A 16984-nucleotide genomic window follows, 5' to 3' on the forward strand; every position below is an offset into this window, starting at 1 on the left:
GAGGGGACATGAACTTGCATTCTCTCATCCTCTTCCTGCCTTCATATGCGGGTGATTTGTCTGTCTCCATGTGTCTGCTCATTTGTCTCCCAATGTCTGCCACGCTGTCTGAACGAATATGAAGAAAAACCATGACAGAAAGTCAAGAGGATGCTTAGGAAAAATCAAGACAGAGCAACAATGAGAGACTGAAGGGAGGAAAAGGGGTCATAACTATCTTTTCTCTCCCGGTGAATGAGCTGAGAACTCATAACCGGCTTGATGTTGAAATTACTGATGGAACCGGAAGTGAGTTTTTGACCACTTTCTTCTTATCAGCCATCAGTGGTACACATGCACTGAAAACTTATCTTCAATTATCATGTGTTTGTTCAGGCAGGCTTATTTAAGTCACACGTCATTTTGGCAGCGCTAAGAGATGATCATTGTAGATATGTGCGTAACATAGAACTAAAAATAAGTGTGTTGCCTCTATTTTAAATGGCATATAAGAAAATGAGAAGCCCGTTTTGTCTCATCGTAGGAAATTACTAGGACATTAATGTCAGTTTTCACTGCAAACTGCATTGGTGCTTGTCAGATATAGCAAAAGTAACCAAGGGGGATGGTTGCGTAGCAGTTAGAAGCTTCTGAGAGTTTTTATTTCCATGAAGTTAGATCCACCAACTCTTGCCAAACCAAAGTAACCAGACTCTAAGATCAAGGTCTCCTCGATATTTGGTATTATTACTTGTTTTCTAGTCGAGTCAATGTACCGCCTTATCTTTATGCCGTGATAAAATATACTTCAATACGTTTTATCCTTTAGCTTATCATTAGATAACCAAAATAGTCTTACGCTGATACCCCCCATTTTCTTTGAACATTGTGGTCCTTTGTAGAGTCTAATTTAATAGAGGTCTGCATCCGTCATCAGCCTGTTTACTCTCTGTCTGGGGGGGGGGGGGGGGTGAGAACAGGCAGAAGGACTTTTTTCACTGGAATTGGGTGAAGGGGGGGGATTGAGAGTAGGAGTTGGGAAGAATCGAAACAGATATACGATTACTTACTGGCAAAACTCAAGTACAGCAGCAGCTGTTTAGGTTGAGCGTTAGTCATTGGCCTCTCTTCTGCCTCTTTCCCCCTCCTCTCTTTCTCAGTCTCTCATGAGGGTGTTGTGAATAGCTTCTGAAATAGAGCCGGCGGAGCATAAAGGGAAATGTGAAAGACGGCGTAGACAGAGGGGGGGTTTGTACAAGCAATGTGATACGGTGCCAGTGTAAGAAATGTGTTCACATGGAAAGATATGCAGTGAAAGGAAAGACTTAGAAAGCCTAAAGTGACAGAGACAAGGCCTCACAGACCAGTGAGAGCAAGAGCAAAAGAGAGAGAGAGAGAAAGAGAGAGGGGGGGGCAAGAGAGAGAGACAGAGAGAGAGAGAGAAGGCGGGGTCAGGGAGAGAGTGAGGGGTGCTCAGAGGCTGAGAGTCTGAAACAGAGAGGAAGAACGCTGGTGAAGGTTCACTGTTATTTTGCTGCCGTACAATTATCCTCTACAGAAAGGATTGATCTTTTTGTTATCGACGCCTGCTGGATTTTATTGGACTTTGAACTTTGTCAGGACCTAAACGTTTATTTCAGTATTTTAACTGGATCTAAATGATTTATAACTAATTCACAGTTCTGATACAGTAATCCACTGGTTTGCCTTGGACATGGGGTCTGGGAAGGAGCTCCTTATTCTCGGTAAGTCGATCATTGAGAGTACAATGTGTGTGTCTGTGTGTGTCTGTGGGTGGGTGGGTGATAGTTGAGACAAGGAAAGAAGAAACCAAAAGTATGGCGAAGTTTGGTAATGTTGTAACACTTCAGTAGATGTGTGCTCACTTGTTTTTTTCAGTCATACGCACTGATATTCATTGTTATGTGGTGGCTATGGAAACATATGTAAATAAAAAAACCTCCATTTCTGAATTTCTCCCTTTAAATAAGGTCCAACCGCTTATATATGGTAACTATTATACAGTAACAGCAGTCACAACATCTGAATATGATAGCAAAAGTGGTGAAATTGAAAGAGCCACACAGAGCACCAGTAACATTAACCCTTTAAGAGAGGAAGCAGAGTGCAGATGTGATGTATGGGCTGCGGTCAGAGTAGCTGCTGTGTGGTGAAAACCGGTCACTGGACTGATCGGGTTCTTCAGAGCAGCAGCAACTCAAGCTGAGTAATACAAACCCAGAGCCTGAATGAGTTGTGGCAGCATGCAGAGGTCTGAGAGCGCACTATGTCTCACAGCTGGATATAAGCCTGTCTGAGTACGCCACAAACCTTGACAGGATGCAGACATTTCTGGTTTATATAGTACATCTGTGTCAGCCAGATTTGGAACCAAATCACCAAACCGCATATTGTTCCTGTTACACCAGTACCAACATTTTTTAAATTCTGTCTTTGTAGAGACATCATACATCATCTTATATGTTGACCGTGTTATTATTAACACACGTGCTATGTAGGACATGCAAATATTATAGTAGGGGTGTTGGGATATACCACAACCAACAATAACTGTAAAAATTAAGGAATGACACACTGATATTATGTTATTGATACTTAAAATATACTGTTGATAATACAGCGCCTCGTACCGTCTTGTTTATCAGTTGATCTATTCGCCTTCGCACTATCCACTGACCAACATGTTCTGTTTGTGCGCTCTTGTGTTGTTTCTTTATTTTTTTTTACAAATTCTCTCAATCATATTTTGAATGTAAATAATTTGTCAATAGAAATGAGAGGAAATACACATTAAACAAGGTTTAAGACACATTTGACCGAAAGCATTAGTAATGATGTGTTTTTCAAAAGATATTGCGACCAATATAAAAAGGGTAAACTGTTTTAGCCCCAAAAAATTTGAGGAGAAAAAGATGATATTTTGAAAGCCATGTATTGTACCAAATCATAACAAAAACATTAAAAATATATATTATATACAGGCAATATTATATGTCCTCCGTGAGAATATTTTTTACTGAAATATGCTATGAAAATGGGTTTGTAAAACATGAAAATAATAATAATAATATTGTTAGTACTTATTGATATACTTTATTTAATGATCATATTGCACTTAAGTCTCCTCACCAGAACCAAAACATGTATTCTTAGAAGTTAAAATGAAGGTTAATGTAAGACAAGTGCACCAGTACTACTATAAGTATAGCAGTTATTCAAAGTATTCTGATCAATGGTTTAATACTACCAATGGTTTTAAAGACTATGTGTATCGTTAAAAGGGTTGTGTGTAGTGACGACCACAAAAGTAATTATCACCCAACAATGCACGTACCCTCCGCTTCACAGGGCAGTTTAGCTTCTGGCAGCTCAGTGTTTTGATTTTCTGTCCCACTCATGGATGGCTTTTTTTTTTTTTTAACCATTCTCATTAACCTTGTTTCCTGCAGCAGCAAGCAGTCGTTACCTTCCTCAGAAGCCCCAAAATAGAGCTATTAAGAGAGTGTATATTTGACTTTATCAAGATACTGAAACAGGACTTTAACTGAAAGTTGATGTTGCTCTGTGTCTGCTAGATTTACCATAACGACTTCACAAGCTGATCATTTCAAATGTGTTTACAACTTGATGTTCATTATCTACAAAATAAAAAAATGCAGCTTCTTCCAATATTATTTAATATAGACATTTACATTGTAGAGTTTGACAATCAGCAATAGTTTACGATTCCATTCAAGTTTTCAGACAATACCAGATATTTCAGGACTATTCCATGATTAATGACCCTTAAAAACTGCAGCGGCAATATTCATGTATGCCTAAATCCCAATGATACTACATTTGAAAACGAAGCTGAAGTATATTTATGGTTTGTTTTATTGGTATTACATGAAAAAATATAGAAGTATAAAGAAAGAAGAAATAATTTTACCCAGTAGTTTCTTGAGTTCAAGCAACAAATACCCTTCATTTTCAAATAATGATTTGTAAACATGTGACCACACAGATTAAATGAGTCAAGTGTAAAATGAGGCCTTTGGGCTATATGAAATTGCATTTTCTCTCATAAGCGTGTGACACAACACACAGATAGGGAGAGAGATAGACAGAGAAAGAGTTAGAGATAGAGACAAACCCCACAAAATGCAACATTTCTTTTGCATTTTTTTCTTTATAACCTCCACTTCTAACCTCTAACAGGCTATAAGATAATGCAACAGGAAGAGCAACATAAAAAACAAAACATATTCAGCTAATAAAGAATCAAGAAAGACACACAGAGGATAGTTTTTGCTACAGACGTCTATTTAAGTTCACCACTGTGCCTACTGGTGAATAAATGTCAGCTGCTAGCTGAGCACAAAGTCACTCTTTGTATACGTCAAGGCTTTTTTTCTGTCCGCAGTTATTAAGTCATAAGGTAAGGCTCAGTCACAGACTCACTGTCACTGTCAAACGCTGCCTGCTTTCCCTAAAGAGACATTACTGTGGGATATCCAGCAACAACAGAGGCCTCATTGTGATCGAGGGAGGGAACACAAGGGAAGGTTTATGCTTACACAATGTGAGGGAATGGGGGCGCTGTTTTTCTGCCATACCACTGAATCATGAGTCAGGAAATGTGATTGACATGAGGGACAAGCTGGGGTAGAACCATGGCGGTAGACAAACAGGAATAAGAAACAATCAACCGTACATTTCCATACATTTCCCTTTTCCCAAAACATCTTTATAAATACAGGTGCTATCAGGATGTTAAGATGTAGTGGTTCATATTAAGTAGGCTACACAATACTTCATATGCAATTCAGAAGGTGAAATACATAAACATCTTAACACTATCCACAGTTAAACCAGTGAATTAATGAAAATACTCAGATGCTACAATGGACTCCAATGGAGACCCATGTATCAACAAGACCAAGCGTTAAAATAAAGGATGTGATTCACAACTTTTACTTTGGGGAAGTTTTGTAATATGTTGCAATTTGATCAGCGGCATTTGCGCTCCAAAAGGCAGTGGCTAAATTTAAAATGGAACACCACTACTGCACAGGGCTACACCTTTTGCTGAAATATAACATCTTCACTAGCCAACTTTAATAATCACAACTGAAGTGGGCATTTCAAATTAGAAGAATAAAAATCAGGCCCTAAATGGCTGAATAAAGTTTTAAAAAGGTGCACAATTATGATTGCTCTGCTTTTCACATGTCTTACTTGTCATTTAAACTCAATTACCTTTTCTCTCTTTCCCTGCAGGCGTATTGGTTATGCTGCAGGAATGTTGGACTGACTGTAAAATTGGCCAAAACAAAAAAGGGCGACACTGTGTTGGTAATAATCTGCCATTACCTCAAATGTTAAGCATCCCTTGCCATTGTCTTGCCTCTATCTAACAATGATATTATTGTGTGTTGTACTTAATTGTTGTCGGTGGAGGCGAAGTCTCTAGGGACTTGCCTTGGCTTGCTCAAGTCCCCAAAAGACAAAGTGGTACTGAGGTGTCCCTGAGCAAGGCACCGTTCCCTACATGCTCCCCTACACTAATGGCAGCCCCTTGCTCCTAACACTGCGATGGGTCAAATGCAATCCCCTCTATGGGACGATTAAGAGTTCCTTCTTTCTTTAATACAACAGCTCTCGGAAGAAAAATGGTGTTCCCATTATGCAATACCTCATACTGGAGTTGAACAGTAAACGTTTTTTTCTGTATGACATTCCACCTCATTTTTCCATATTAAGCCTTTAGGCACCGCTCATATCCAGAGTGGATTGCAAAGAAAACAACAGTAATAGATGTTAAAACGATTATTGGATCCCTGCAGTTTTAAGCAGCTACAGAGAAAGAGCTAATCAGAGGCTTAAAATCTAAATGAAATGTTTGCCATCCAAAAACAAGTTTTATTATTTATTGACCTGTGGGATTCATTGCTTTAATTGTACTCTCCTTGTTTTATGCGTGTGTAACCAAATCCAGATGCGAATGAGTGCGAAGAACAGCCAGGCGTTTGTCGGGAAAACTCAAATTGCTTCAACACGGATGGAAGCTTCTACTGTAGCTGTAAACAAGGCTTCAGAGACAGTGACAAGCAAGTTAACTACACACTAGAAGGAAATTGTCAAGGTAAGCGTGTGCATGGCATTGTGTTCAATTTGTGTCTTTCTGTTGTCTGAACTGTCTAACATATATTTCACTTGTTCTTCTGTCAGATATAAACGAGTGCACTGAGGATAACAATACCTGCGGTCCCGCTGCTCATTGTACAAACCTGATGGGGAGTTTCAATTGCACCTGCAACTTCGGCTACACCAACTCCACCAGCGTTGGTCACTGCACAGGTGAGTGGTGTGTTATTATTAAACTGTACAAATATATTAAACAAATAGATATGATCTTTCTAATAAATAACACTGCCAAACAGTGTTTGCAAGTACAAGTAAAGTCCATTAGTTGATAACCAGAAAATGAATTGTTACCTATTTTCAATGTTCTAAGTAATGTATCATGTTTATGGTTCCAGAATCACATATTTTAAGGAGTTGTGCCCTTTTGAAAAGTTATTTTGATTTATTTGAGATTGATTTAATTCTGTCTTATTTGCTATACAACTCAATAATAATATTGCCTGCACCGTATACCTCTGAGGTGTAATGAAAGGGTGTCTAATTACTTTATAAAGGAGTAAAGACTCATATACTGGTCTCCGTTGTGGTGTTCCTTTATCTTTAAATTATACGTTTTATTCAACCAACATAAAAAATAATAATAATAACATGAAAAAAGTATAAATTACCTGTAAAGACAAATCCCACATTACAGAGCTAACATAAAGTTAGCAGTTCAGGGTTTCCCTCTCTCCCTTTAAATTAGTCTACACAACTTCACTTATTAAACACATTGCAGACAAATGAAACCACCGTTTAAACTACTATAGAAACTACGGGTGTATTGCTATCACACTAAAAAAAAAATAAGTATCACGTTATAACGTGATAATTTCACGTTATAACGTGATACTTATCTTGTTTAAACGTGAAAAAGATCTTGTTATAACAAGAAACTTTCACGTTATTACTTGATACTGAGCCTTATTTTTTTTTTTAGTGTGATAGCAATACACCACCGTAAGAAACAACAATACAGAATAGACATTAAATATTTGCACGCCCATTCTATGTAAAGCAAACAAAAATGTGGCACTACCAATGACGGCGCTCAGTGTGAACATCCATTCACAACCGGAAACAGGATGACTCACCCACAGTCCTCGTTATCACCTGAAACAGCAGCTCCTCCCACCAGTTAATAGGCCATTTTCGTCGCCATATTGGCAGCTGGGCTTTGCCTTATCATTAAGTGAGTGGTTTTGTTTTCCAGTCGTCCGTTGTAGTCGCTGATGATATCCTTTTAGCCGCTAGCTTCACTAGCACCACAGCTAAAGAGTTCCTCAGGCGTTAGCTGAACGGTGGTGCGGCTGTTAGCTTAGCCGGGAATTTACCCTTAACTTCCTTAAAAACAATGATTTTAACTTAAAATAGCAGCAACTGCAACACACTGTTTCCCCAGCCATATTGAATCTATTTTCTGGAGCTAATTTATCTCAGCTCTCACACCGGGAGGTGGTCGGACAATGAACGGCGAAAAGGTCGTGTATCGGCCTCTCTTTGCTCCAACCAATCGGTGACTCAGGAACTTGAAGTTCTTGACCTACAGAGAGTTAGGATGACTTATAACAGCATTAAAGAATGTGAAATGATCGGAGTTTTAGTTATGAGCTATGGTTTTAAAACCTCACTACCTGTAAACACTGAATTTTTTTAAAAACATGCTTCTTGTGCTTCATAAATTGACTGTATAGCGCTATAGGAACTAACATTCACACACAAACCGAGGGTTAAGTGTCTTGCCCGAGGGTACATCCACATGTTGACTGCATGGATCGAACCCACAACCTTCTGGTTCAAAGACGACGGCACTCCCTCGCAGCCACACTGTATTCAGTGGATTACACACCTTCCTCTGTAAATTGTTAGTCATTGATGCGCTATACTATTTTACATAACTGTACACAATACAGAAACTTGAAAAAAAGGCCAGAGGTTACACCTTGCATATTATTAGCTAACGTTAGCCATAAGATACTTCTCGTACAGCTCAGTATCAAAACTCCTTGGAGTATATAGGTGCATTCTATCATTTTCATTTTTGAGCGGTGATAATGTTGTCTTTTGGGGAGTCCTAGAGCTTCTTAATGATGAACCTAAACAGCTCATCTGACCTGGCAATTTTAAAGCTTTGCTGCACCTAAGAAACATTTTTTAATTTAAAAACTGCCAGTCTTGGGTTGATCTTGAAAAGGTCAAACCTGCTTTTGATTCCTCACGATTCAACTCCCTGTACTCGCTGACCTAAACCACAAAACCATCCCCTGCCTCAAGGTAGAACTAATTGTAGCTCTTAAAAACATCTCAGGACACAGGCTGCCTGTAACGTTCAGAGTTGTTCCTAAAATCCTTCTGACAACAAAGAAAAACTCACACCACCATGCCCTACATTGCAGAGATGACTTGCAATAGGTTACCAGTTATTTCCCGATTTTAGTCAGACTTTCCCAACTGAATTTGTCCCTCTTGTGTAATGTTAGTGATTGCTCATGTCTCTGTTTCCTCTCCTTACACAGACATAAATGAATGCTTTGAAGCTCAAATGAAACCAGTAGACCTCTGTGGAGAAAAAGGGACTTGTATTAACAGTAATGGGAGTTACTGGTGCAGCTGTTCAGAAGGATACACCAATTATGGCAACAGCAGGACAAAGTGCTCACGTGAGTTTACACAGTCCCTCTCCATCACTGTTACTTACTCTCACATCTTTGTATTAAGCCTTGACTTGTTCACACCCTCCCTTTTATAAACATCCCAACACAGATTCAATTGTAGAAGCTCTTTGTACTTTATGTATTGGCTCCTCTGATCACAGATAATCTGTGGCGTAACTCTCACAGGATAATATGCATTCCTTTACTGTCCAGAGCTGCTGCTTTGTGTACATTTGTATTTCACTCTTATGCTTTCGAAGCATGATGTTGCGAAACAACAAATTCAACCAGTGAGATGATGATCTGTTTCACTCTGTTCCATCTAGCACTCAACTGTGACAACTTCAGTGGAGACGGCGGGCCTGCATCAGTAAGCTGCTTGTTTAGATATTAAACTTGTTATTTAACGTATTAACTTTATTCTTACACTGCACTATAAGCTGCATATATTTTTTTTTTAACCAATTTCCTCTTTCCCTGCGGCCTTCTCTTTATTATAGGGCAAACTGAATACCCTTATTATTCTTTCTCTGTTTCTTAGTTGCTTGGAGGCCTGGCAGACATTTTGTCCATGATGAGAAACAGCTGTGTGGCTCTTTCTAACCCCAGCGCTGCTAGTGAAGTGAAGACTGATGGAGACGCACTACTAGAGGTAGACAAAACACAAACATATTTCTTACACATAAAAACACAAACAGTATTCTCAATACCTGCTCTCGCGTTCTGCAACTTGAACAGAAACTATTCACTGCGGCCGAGTCCATCCTGTCCCCCGGGCAACTGAAGAGCAGTGAAGATGTGAGCGGACTGCTCAGTACGGTGGAGAATGCTATTATGCTCATTGGACCACAACTGAAACATAACAACACCAAGATTGAGACCACTGAGACAGGTTAGGGTGGTGACAGGTGGCGTGTGATTAACATTCTGTATTTGAGAAATCATAAACTTACAGGCCATTTTGTGGATGAGGATGCATGCATAGTTCAATGGTATACTTTTCCTAAAAAAATAACACTTGCATATCAGTTACTCATTCAGTGTTAACTTGTGCAGTATAATCAAAGCCTTAATTATTCTGCCTTAGGCTCACTACCGCCCAAACACATTATTTTAGCTAAAACCACTATTCAAAGCACTAATTAGATTTCTTGTTCACTGTGGAGGAAAGGAGAAAAACAAAGTTTTCTTCACAAAATCAGCGTAACACTGGTTAAGTAATAGATTTAAAAATTGCAGGTGAACTATTCCTGTAATAAATGAAGGAGAGAAGGATAGACTGTCTCATTTAATTGAATTATCTGCTCAAATAGACGCAGAGATCGCAGTGCAGAGGGGAAACACTCGGCCCACAGGACCAATCCAGCTGACCAATGAGGTTGCTTCACTCGACACTGACTGGACAACAGCAGCTGGGTCGGGATCATACCCTGGTAAACCAATTTTCTCTCCTCTTTTGACAAACAAGTTCCATTTTTAAGTTTTATCAATGACTAATATCATATTTCTTATTGTCTTTTGCAGGTTTTGCTCTGGCTGCATTGTTGAGCTACAAGAAGCTTGAGAAATTGGTTAACCGGTCATTTGAGGGGCTCAAAGGACATGAAAAAGACGGCTTGAATCCTTCCTTTCAGATCTCCTCCAAAGTTGTGTCTGTTTTGGTCTCTAATCCAAATACTCAGCAACTGAATCGCAACGTCACAATCACCCTCAGACATCTACAGGTAGTCTCTTCTGTCCCGCAGTCTTCTCAGTGTGGCATTTCTTCTTCGTTCATAAAAACTGTGAGAGATATTCATATGCCTTTGTATATATTCAGCCTTCTTTTGACATTATGGTATTGTGCACAGGATGCAAACGAGTCGGAGCAGCTGAGCTACGTCTGTGCGTACTGGAAAGAGACAGGAGCCTGGTCCACAGAAGGTTGTTATCAACAGGAGTCCAATGCCACATACACTGTGTGTGAATGTGAACATCTGAGCAGCTTTGCTGTGCTCATGGCTCTCTACCCCATGAAGGTATTAACCAGACAATGCAAACAAAAAAGGCATAACATGTAAATGTTATTTGGAAAAGGCCCATAACATCAAACTTTGAAAAGGGAATAATAAAGTCCTATAAATCGTATTCGGTTTTCATATATTTAATAAGTTATTTTACGAATGTATTATTATTATTTATTTATGTACAGTCTCATTCAATGTTTGGCCCAAGCAGGCAGCTGTTTTAAGTTAGTAAATTACAACAAAGTGGAGCATTTAGCAACTAAAGAGCCAGATATTTCCCTCACGAGCTGTTGAAGACCAAAGAGAGTAAATATTGGACTACCAGATGTTAGGTGGACGGAAACACGACTCTAAATAATTGTGGATGTTTCGTTGTAAATCCTTAGTGTGTAAATAAGCAGCTGTTTGCTAGTAAGAATCAAGTTTATAAAGTGTTGTTTATAAATATATGAATGTTGTGTTTATAACTTGTTTACGCTGCCTCCAAGTGGCCAAAAGATGAGTTATTATAGGGACAATACATTTGCTTTTCTCTTTCCGAATCTTCCTCACTCACCTATAAGTCACAAACACACCCACACGTACATGATGATGCCAATGATACACTCTGGTTCTTATGTGTCCCCTTTCTTAGCACACCTTTGGGCTCCAAGTGGTGACCAAGGTTGGGCTGACCATCTCCCTGCTGTGTCTCGTGCTGTGCATCCTGACGTTCAAGTTCTGCCGCTCCATAAAGGGAACCCGCACCACCATCCACCTGCACCTCTGTATTTGCCTCTTCATAGCAGACATCTTCTTTTTGGCCGGCATCTCACAAACTAAACCTGTGGTATGTTTGTGCAACCAAATGATGTCTTCAGTTTCAAAAACTTCAATAATTACATAGCCTATACAAAAAAATGAATTGTATTCAATGTTTACATTGGGTTCAACACTTCATTCCTGTTGACACGCAGTGAGGTTTGTGTAAAGCTCAAGAAGCACTCCTCCCATTAAAATCCGAGCGCTGATGCATTACTTCCCCCTTAAACCACTCTTCCTGCCACATGACAGTTAAAAACCCCTGTGGTTACCCTGAGGCACAAAAAGAGGTGGTGGTAGAAACTGTGGATGACAGTGGAGTGGAACAAACTCAAAAGGAAGTTTGTTTGTACTTCTTAATATCCTGTGTCTTAATCAGGGGTGGAAAGTACCTGTGAATTTTTCATAGTTTTAAGAACCTGTACTTTCCATTTTATACAAATGTAAATTGTGTTCCACAAAATTTCAGAAGCACATATTGCATTTTAACATATTTAACCACTTTTTTTGGACTTTACTAAAAGGACTCTGCAGTTCTTATAAAAAGTATTTAAACTAAGCAGTGACCTGGTTCAGTATTTTTTAAACTGTTACTCAAATGTTGTTCACAGTAAGTGTTAAAATGGCTCAAATTAGTACTTTTACTTCAATACTCTTAAGTTATAATCTTTAACTTAAATAAATGTCTGCTAAAATCATCATCTATCACCAAATAAGGTAACAGAATAGAGCCTACTGATAAAAGCCCTTGTATTCACAGTACTACAAACTGGGTGTCATTGGCGACATTCCCTGGAAAAAACACAAGCGTTCTTTGAGAAGTGAAGAGAACCTAAAACTCACTAAAAATGGCCCCTTGTAGCCATAAAATGAATTAACGTAGATCTTCAACATTGTAACTTTAGGTTGATTTTAATGACTTTTAATAATTAAATTACTTCTTTGTACTAGAGAATCATTTTACATATATATACATACAATACATTTTACTACTTCTTACTAGTCTTGTTTTGAATAATCTAACTCTTATCTGATTGAAGTCATCATGATGATGTAAAATAGCATAGACATTTCCTTAGTCAAAGAATTGTTTCGATCAGATTACTGCTTTGAGATATTTCATTCCTGTGCTCCTTCTTCTCTGACCTTATCTTCGTCTATGTTGTCATGTTATACTTAATCAGGGTGGGTGCAGGTTCGTTGCAGCGATGCTCCATTACTTCTTCTTGGCCGTGTTTACCTGGATGCTGTTAGAAGGGGTGCAGCTGTACCGCATGGTGGTCCTGGTGTTCAACACCACCATGCGCCCCCTCTACTTATACATCACTGGTTATGGGACACCCCTTGTTATCGTTGTTATTTCTGCCATCATTAGACCAGGCGGATACGGCACTGACGAGCAGTAAGTGGTACATCTGTTAGCATGCTTGATGTGTAAAACAGATTACATCATTGTATTACGCAGACTTACGGGTACCTACTGTATGTCACTGATGTCAGAAAAACTCTTTCCTTCACATGTGTTCTCCTTCCTCTCAAAAAGCTGCTGGCTATCCCTGAAAGATGGCCTCATCTGGAGCTTCTTTGGCCCTGTGTGCTTCGTCATCATCCTCAATGTCATCTTCTTCTTAGTCACGGTCTGGAAGCTCGCCCAGAAGTTTGCCACCCTCAATCCAGACCTCACCAAACTGCACAAAATTAGGTTAGTGTGTTTGTTTGAAGGTAACAGTGCTGCTTTGTGTGTGTGCTCTCGCTGTTGGGGTGAAATGCGGCCCTCACCTATTCCGCTGCAAGTCAAAAGTGTGTTGGTCCAATGGCGCGACTTTGGGAGCTGAAAGATGGATGGATAGATGGAAAGAATGTGAGAGTTTTTTCGGAAAAAAATGTAGCGAATGTTTTTCTAGCACAAACTGCTCCCTGACGTGCTACTGAGGGGCTTCCACCCCCCCTCTCCTTCTACTGCATGCTCATTTTTTACTCCACTGCACGTGAACAACACTCTATAAACAAAGACTGCTTCATCTATTAGTGATGCTCAGTTTAGTCCAGGGTTTTGGGAATGTGAACTTTATGTGCTCAAAATCCATTTAGATGTTTTTCATTAAACGAATAGCATTCAATCAAAGCGATAAGGTTTCAGTGGGTTGAAAATGATGTAGCTCCTCTTTCTGAGGTTTCTCGTATTCTAAAGGATTGAAATGAAACCTAGTGTTTCAGAAAGTTAAACCTTTACATGCTTTATCTTGTCGTATCCCGGGGTTAATTATACTGTCTAGTTATTTATAGTTCCTTTCTTGTCTAAACGTTTTTATTCCCTTCCTTCCTCTTTACCTCCTTTCCCTACTCCCCCCTCTCCTACCTATTTCCTTCCTTTTTTCTTCTTACCTTCCTTTCTTACTCCCCTTTTCTATTCCATTCTTCCTTCATCTTTGCCTTCCTTTTTTTCTAATGAGATAATCACCAAAAAAAACACAGTGTCTAGCCTTTGGTTTCCATTTTGCCATTGGCTCTTTGTAGACAGTTAACAGCTGCTTTGCTCAACACCATCCACCTTTCCTAATACTTCACAATGATACTCTAAGGGGGTTTTCCAGACACTGCAGTAGCCACTGAATCATCACTGTGTTAATCTTTCTTCTCATTCTCTATCTCTTCTCTGATCTCCCTGCAGAGCGTTCACAGTGACAGCTATCGCCCAGATGTGCATTCTGGGTCTCATGTGGGTGTTTGGGGCCTTCCTTTTTCAAGAGGAAAACACAGTGGTGGCATACATCTTCACTATCCTCAACAGCCTGCAGGGAGCGCTGGTGTTCTTCATGCACTGCCTACTGTCTAAACAGGTAGGAAACAGCCACTGTGGGTTTGTGAATGTGTACCTGGGACTTAAAAAACTAAAAAGTAACACTATAAAAAAATGTTACTACAAGAGAAACTGTTAAAATGAAGATGGAAGGTTTTGAGCTGTGGATGTTTTCCTGATGTTCTGCTGCCCTCTGCAGGTGAGAGAGGAGTACGCCTATTTCCTCTCCTGTATCTGCACGTCACAGAAGAAGAGCTACTCAGACCTCACCAGTACCAACCCCTCCAGCAGTCAGTCACAAGTAAGTATGAAACAACCTCTCTTCTTAACGCTTTCTAAGTTATGTACACTACTGCTTTAGAGTGCAACTTGGAGTATTTCTTTTTTATACTACCTAATTCTTCAACCCCACTACATTTCAGGTTTGTAAAATTAACGTGTTATGGAGTATGTTAACATAGTGGTATTCTTATTTTACTTGAAAAAAAATTGAACTTTTATTCAGTATTGTTTCTAAACTTGTGCCATTTGTGTTCCTATAGGCTTCGCGAAGTGGGCAGCACACCGGAGAATCCCAAATATGAAGAACTGTATCTTGTATATAACCCATAGACAAACCTTTACCCTATCTGGGCTAGGTCTGATTTTAAAGGTTTAGATTAGTTCTAATGAACATCCAGTCATTATTTGGTTACTTTAAGGTAAATTGAAACTCCATTTGAGTACCATCGCACAAATGATTTGTAATCGTATAACTAATCAGGGTCCCTCCCACTGGCTGCAAGATAAATCTGAGTGGAATCAGCCCCATCAGTTAAATCTCAGGCCTTTCAAACCCTTGTGAAGTTAAAGGGACCACATGTTTTAGACCTCAAAATCCATAAACCTGAATCCAAAAGCATGATTAGCACACTTTGCCAATCAATTGCATTATTGGCCAGATTGTTATCCCATAATGTGTCATTCTTGTCACAGCAGGCAAAAATGTGGATTGTCAAGTATCTATATGTTTATCTAAAACGGATCACAATCATACTATAAGCTGTATTGCCGTTGGAAAGATTAAAAGTAAAACATACATACTGTACATTGACAGAATATTTATTTTCAATCGCAGACAAATATGTCTTCAATATGTAGGGTACAAGATAATATGAGTTACTCTTTTTATGTTCAAAGCATGAGCAATCAGTTTGCGCTGAATTCTTTAAATGTTTTTTGTAAAGATGGATGGATGTGCCTTTTGTTCAAGGAAATGTTCAGTGAAATATTTTTCCATATAAAGTATTGGCAGAGAAACATCTGATTTAAGATGCACATGTCCCAAGGCATGCCTCGTCATGTCCCCAGGCATGCCTCGTCATGTCCCAGGCATGCCTCGTCATGTCCCAAGGCATGCCTCGTCATGTCCCTGCACATCCCATGTGGGCTTCTGCAAGGATTTTGTTGATTTTTTAAATTTTATTACAAAATGAGTGATTTTAATTCACTTGTGGCTTTAACAAAAAAGTCTTTATTGATTAGCCATTAAGCTGTGTCTTTTATCACTAGTGTATGTGAAGATATAGAAACATGTTTCTATTAGCAAACAAGAAAACAAATCCAGCCCAAAATAGTCGGTCTGGAAATACAGGAAAACAGACACACCCTTTCTCATAAGCCTGCAATTTCCTGCAATCAAAGTGTTTTCATGGAGTTAAATTCCATTTCGTTATCATGTTGTCTTATTATAGCTGATGGACTATGTGTGCACACATTGTTATTGATTGTAAGGATCACATCCCTGAAATGAGAACTTATATTATTTTAGTGAGGAAAATGATGGGAGATGTACAGACCTGTGTTTCTTTATGTTATTGCACTTTTCTGTTGTAAATGTGATAGTCCAGCACATCTTCACTTAAATGGTGCATGTGATAATCAACAAGACTTGAGAAGCAGCCTCATTTACAGTACCAAAACAGTTTATTTGTTAAAAACAGAGAAATGTTTTCAGTAGTTTATAGACAACAGTGAAAAGAAATAATAATAACAATGTAACTCAAAGACATACCTATAAATAGTAAAACCAGAGAAACTGATAATACTGCAGTGGTCTCTTCATTTTCTCTGGAGCTGTATATTTGTTCTTTTACTTTATAGAAATTGATCAGAGAGATTGATCTGCAGAGAAAAATAGACAGATTGTTCAAAGAATCGCCATGAGCCTGATTAAGACCACTCTTTGGTTATAACAAATAAACTGTTTTTGTATGGCTGCACTTTTTGTGACCATCGATACCTTTTAATTCATGCATTGCTAAATGTATTTTTATGTGAAAAAGCTATGTGCGTTATGGTACAACATTTTGTGAATGTAAGAAGCTTATTGTAAGAATAGGTGTTCTTGTAAGGTAGACCATAAGAACTTATTTTTGTATTTCGTAATTTTGTATGTATTTTGGTACTGTTCTTTAGAATATGCACACATTTTATTAAAGCTTCTATTTCATCTGAAAAAAATATGTAGTCTGTTTTTTGTAATGATTTTATGATATTCCCAAGCACATAGATAG

The 16984-nt window shown here is 38.8% G+C and overlaps 1 protein-coding gene across 4 annotated transcripts; it reads left to right on the forward strand.

The window, feature by feature from the left end:
- The first annotated feature begins 1456 nt into the window (after window positions 1-1456).
- On the forward strand, window positions 1457-16931 carry LOC134864701 (adhesion G protein-coupled receptor E5). 4 transcript variants are annotated; one of them, XR_010165865.1, is made up of 18 exons: window positions 1458-1724; window positions 5263-5337; window positions 5981-6127; window positions 6214-6342; window positions 8685-8828; window positions 9149-9192; window positions 9364-9474; window positions 9561-9714; window positions 10136-10255; window positions 10347-10546; window positions 10673-10840; window positions 11463-11657; window positions 12814-13031; window positions 13173-13331; window positions 14301-14469; window positions 14629-14730; window positions 14972-15779; window positions 15823-16931. XR_010165865.1 is itself a non-coding variant. In XM_063883887.1 (17 exons), exons 1-17 carry the CDS (start codon window positions 1694-1696, stop codon window positions 15011-15013), a joined length of 2208 nt encoding a protein of 735 aa, XP_063739957.1. In that variant the 5' UTR covers window positions 1458-1693; the 3' UTR covers window positions 15014-16931. The 4 variants fall into 4 exon arrangements, 2 of the variants coding, with proteins under 2 accessions (XP_063739958.1, XP_063739957.1); XR_010165866.1 differs by having other exon boundaries at window positions 14972-15757; window positions 15801-16931; XM_063883887.1 differs by having other exon boundaries at window positions 14972-16931.
- The last annotated feature ends 53 nt before the right edge of the window (window positions 16932-16984 follow it).

The sequence above is a fragment of the Eleginops maclovinus genome, chromosome 5 (genome assembly GCF_036324505.1).
Source record: "Eleginops maclovinus isolate JMC-PN-2008 ecotype Puerto Natales chromosome 5, JC_Emac_rtc_rv5, whole genome shotgun sequence".
Taxonomy (NCBI): Eukaryota; Metazoa; Chordata; class Actinopteri; order Perciformes; family Eleginopidae; genus Eleginops; species Eleginops maclovinus.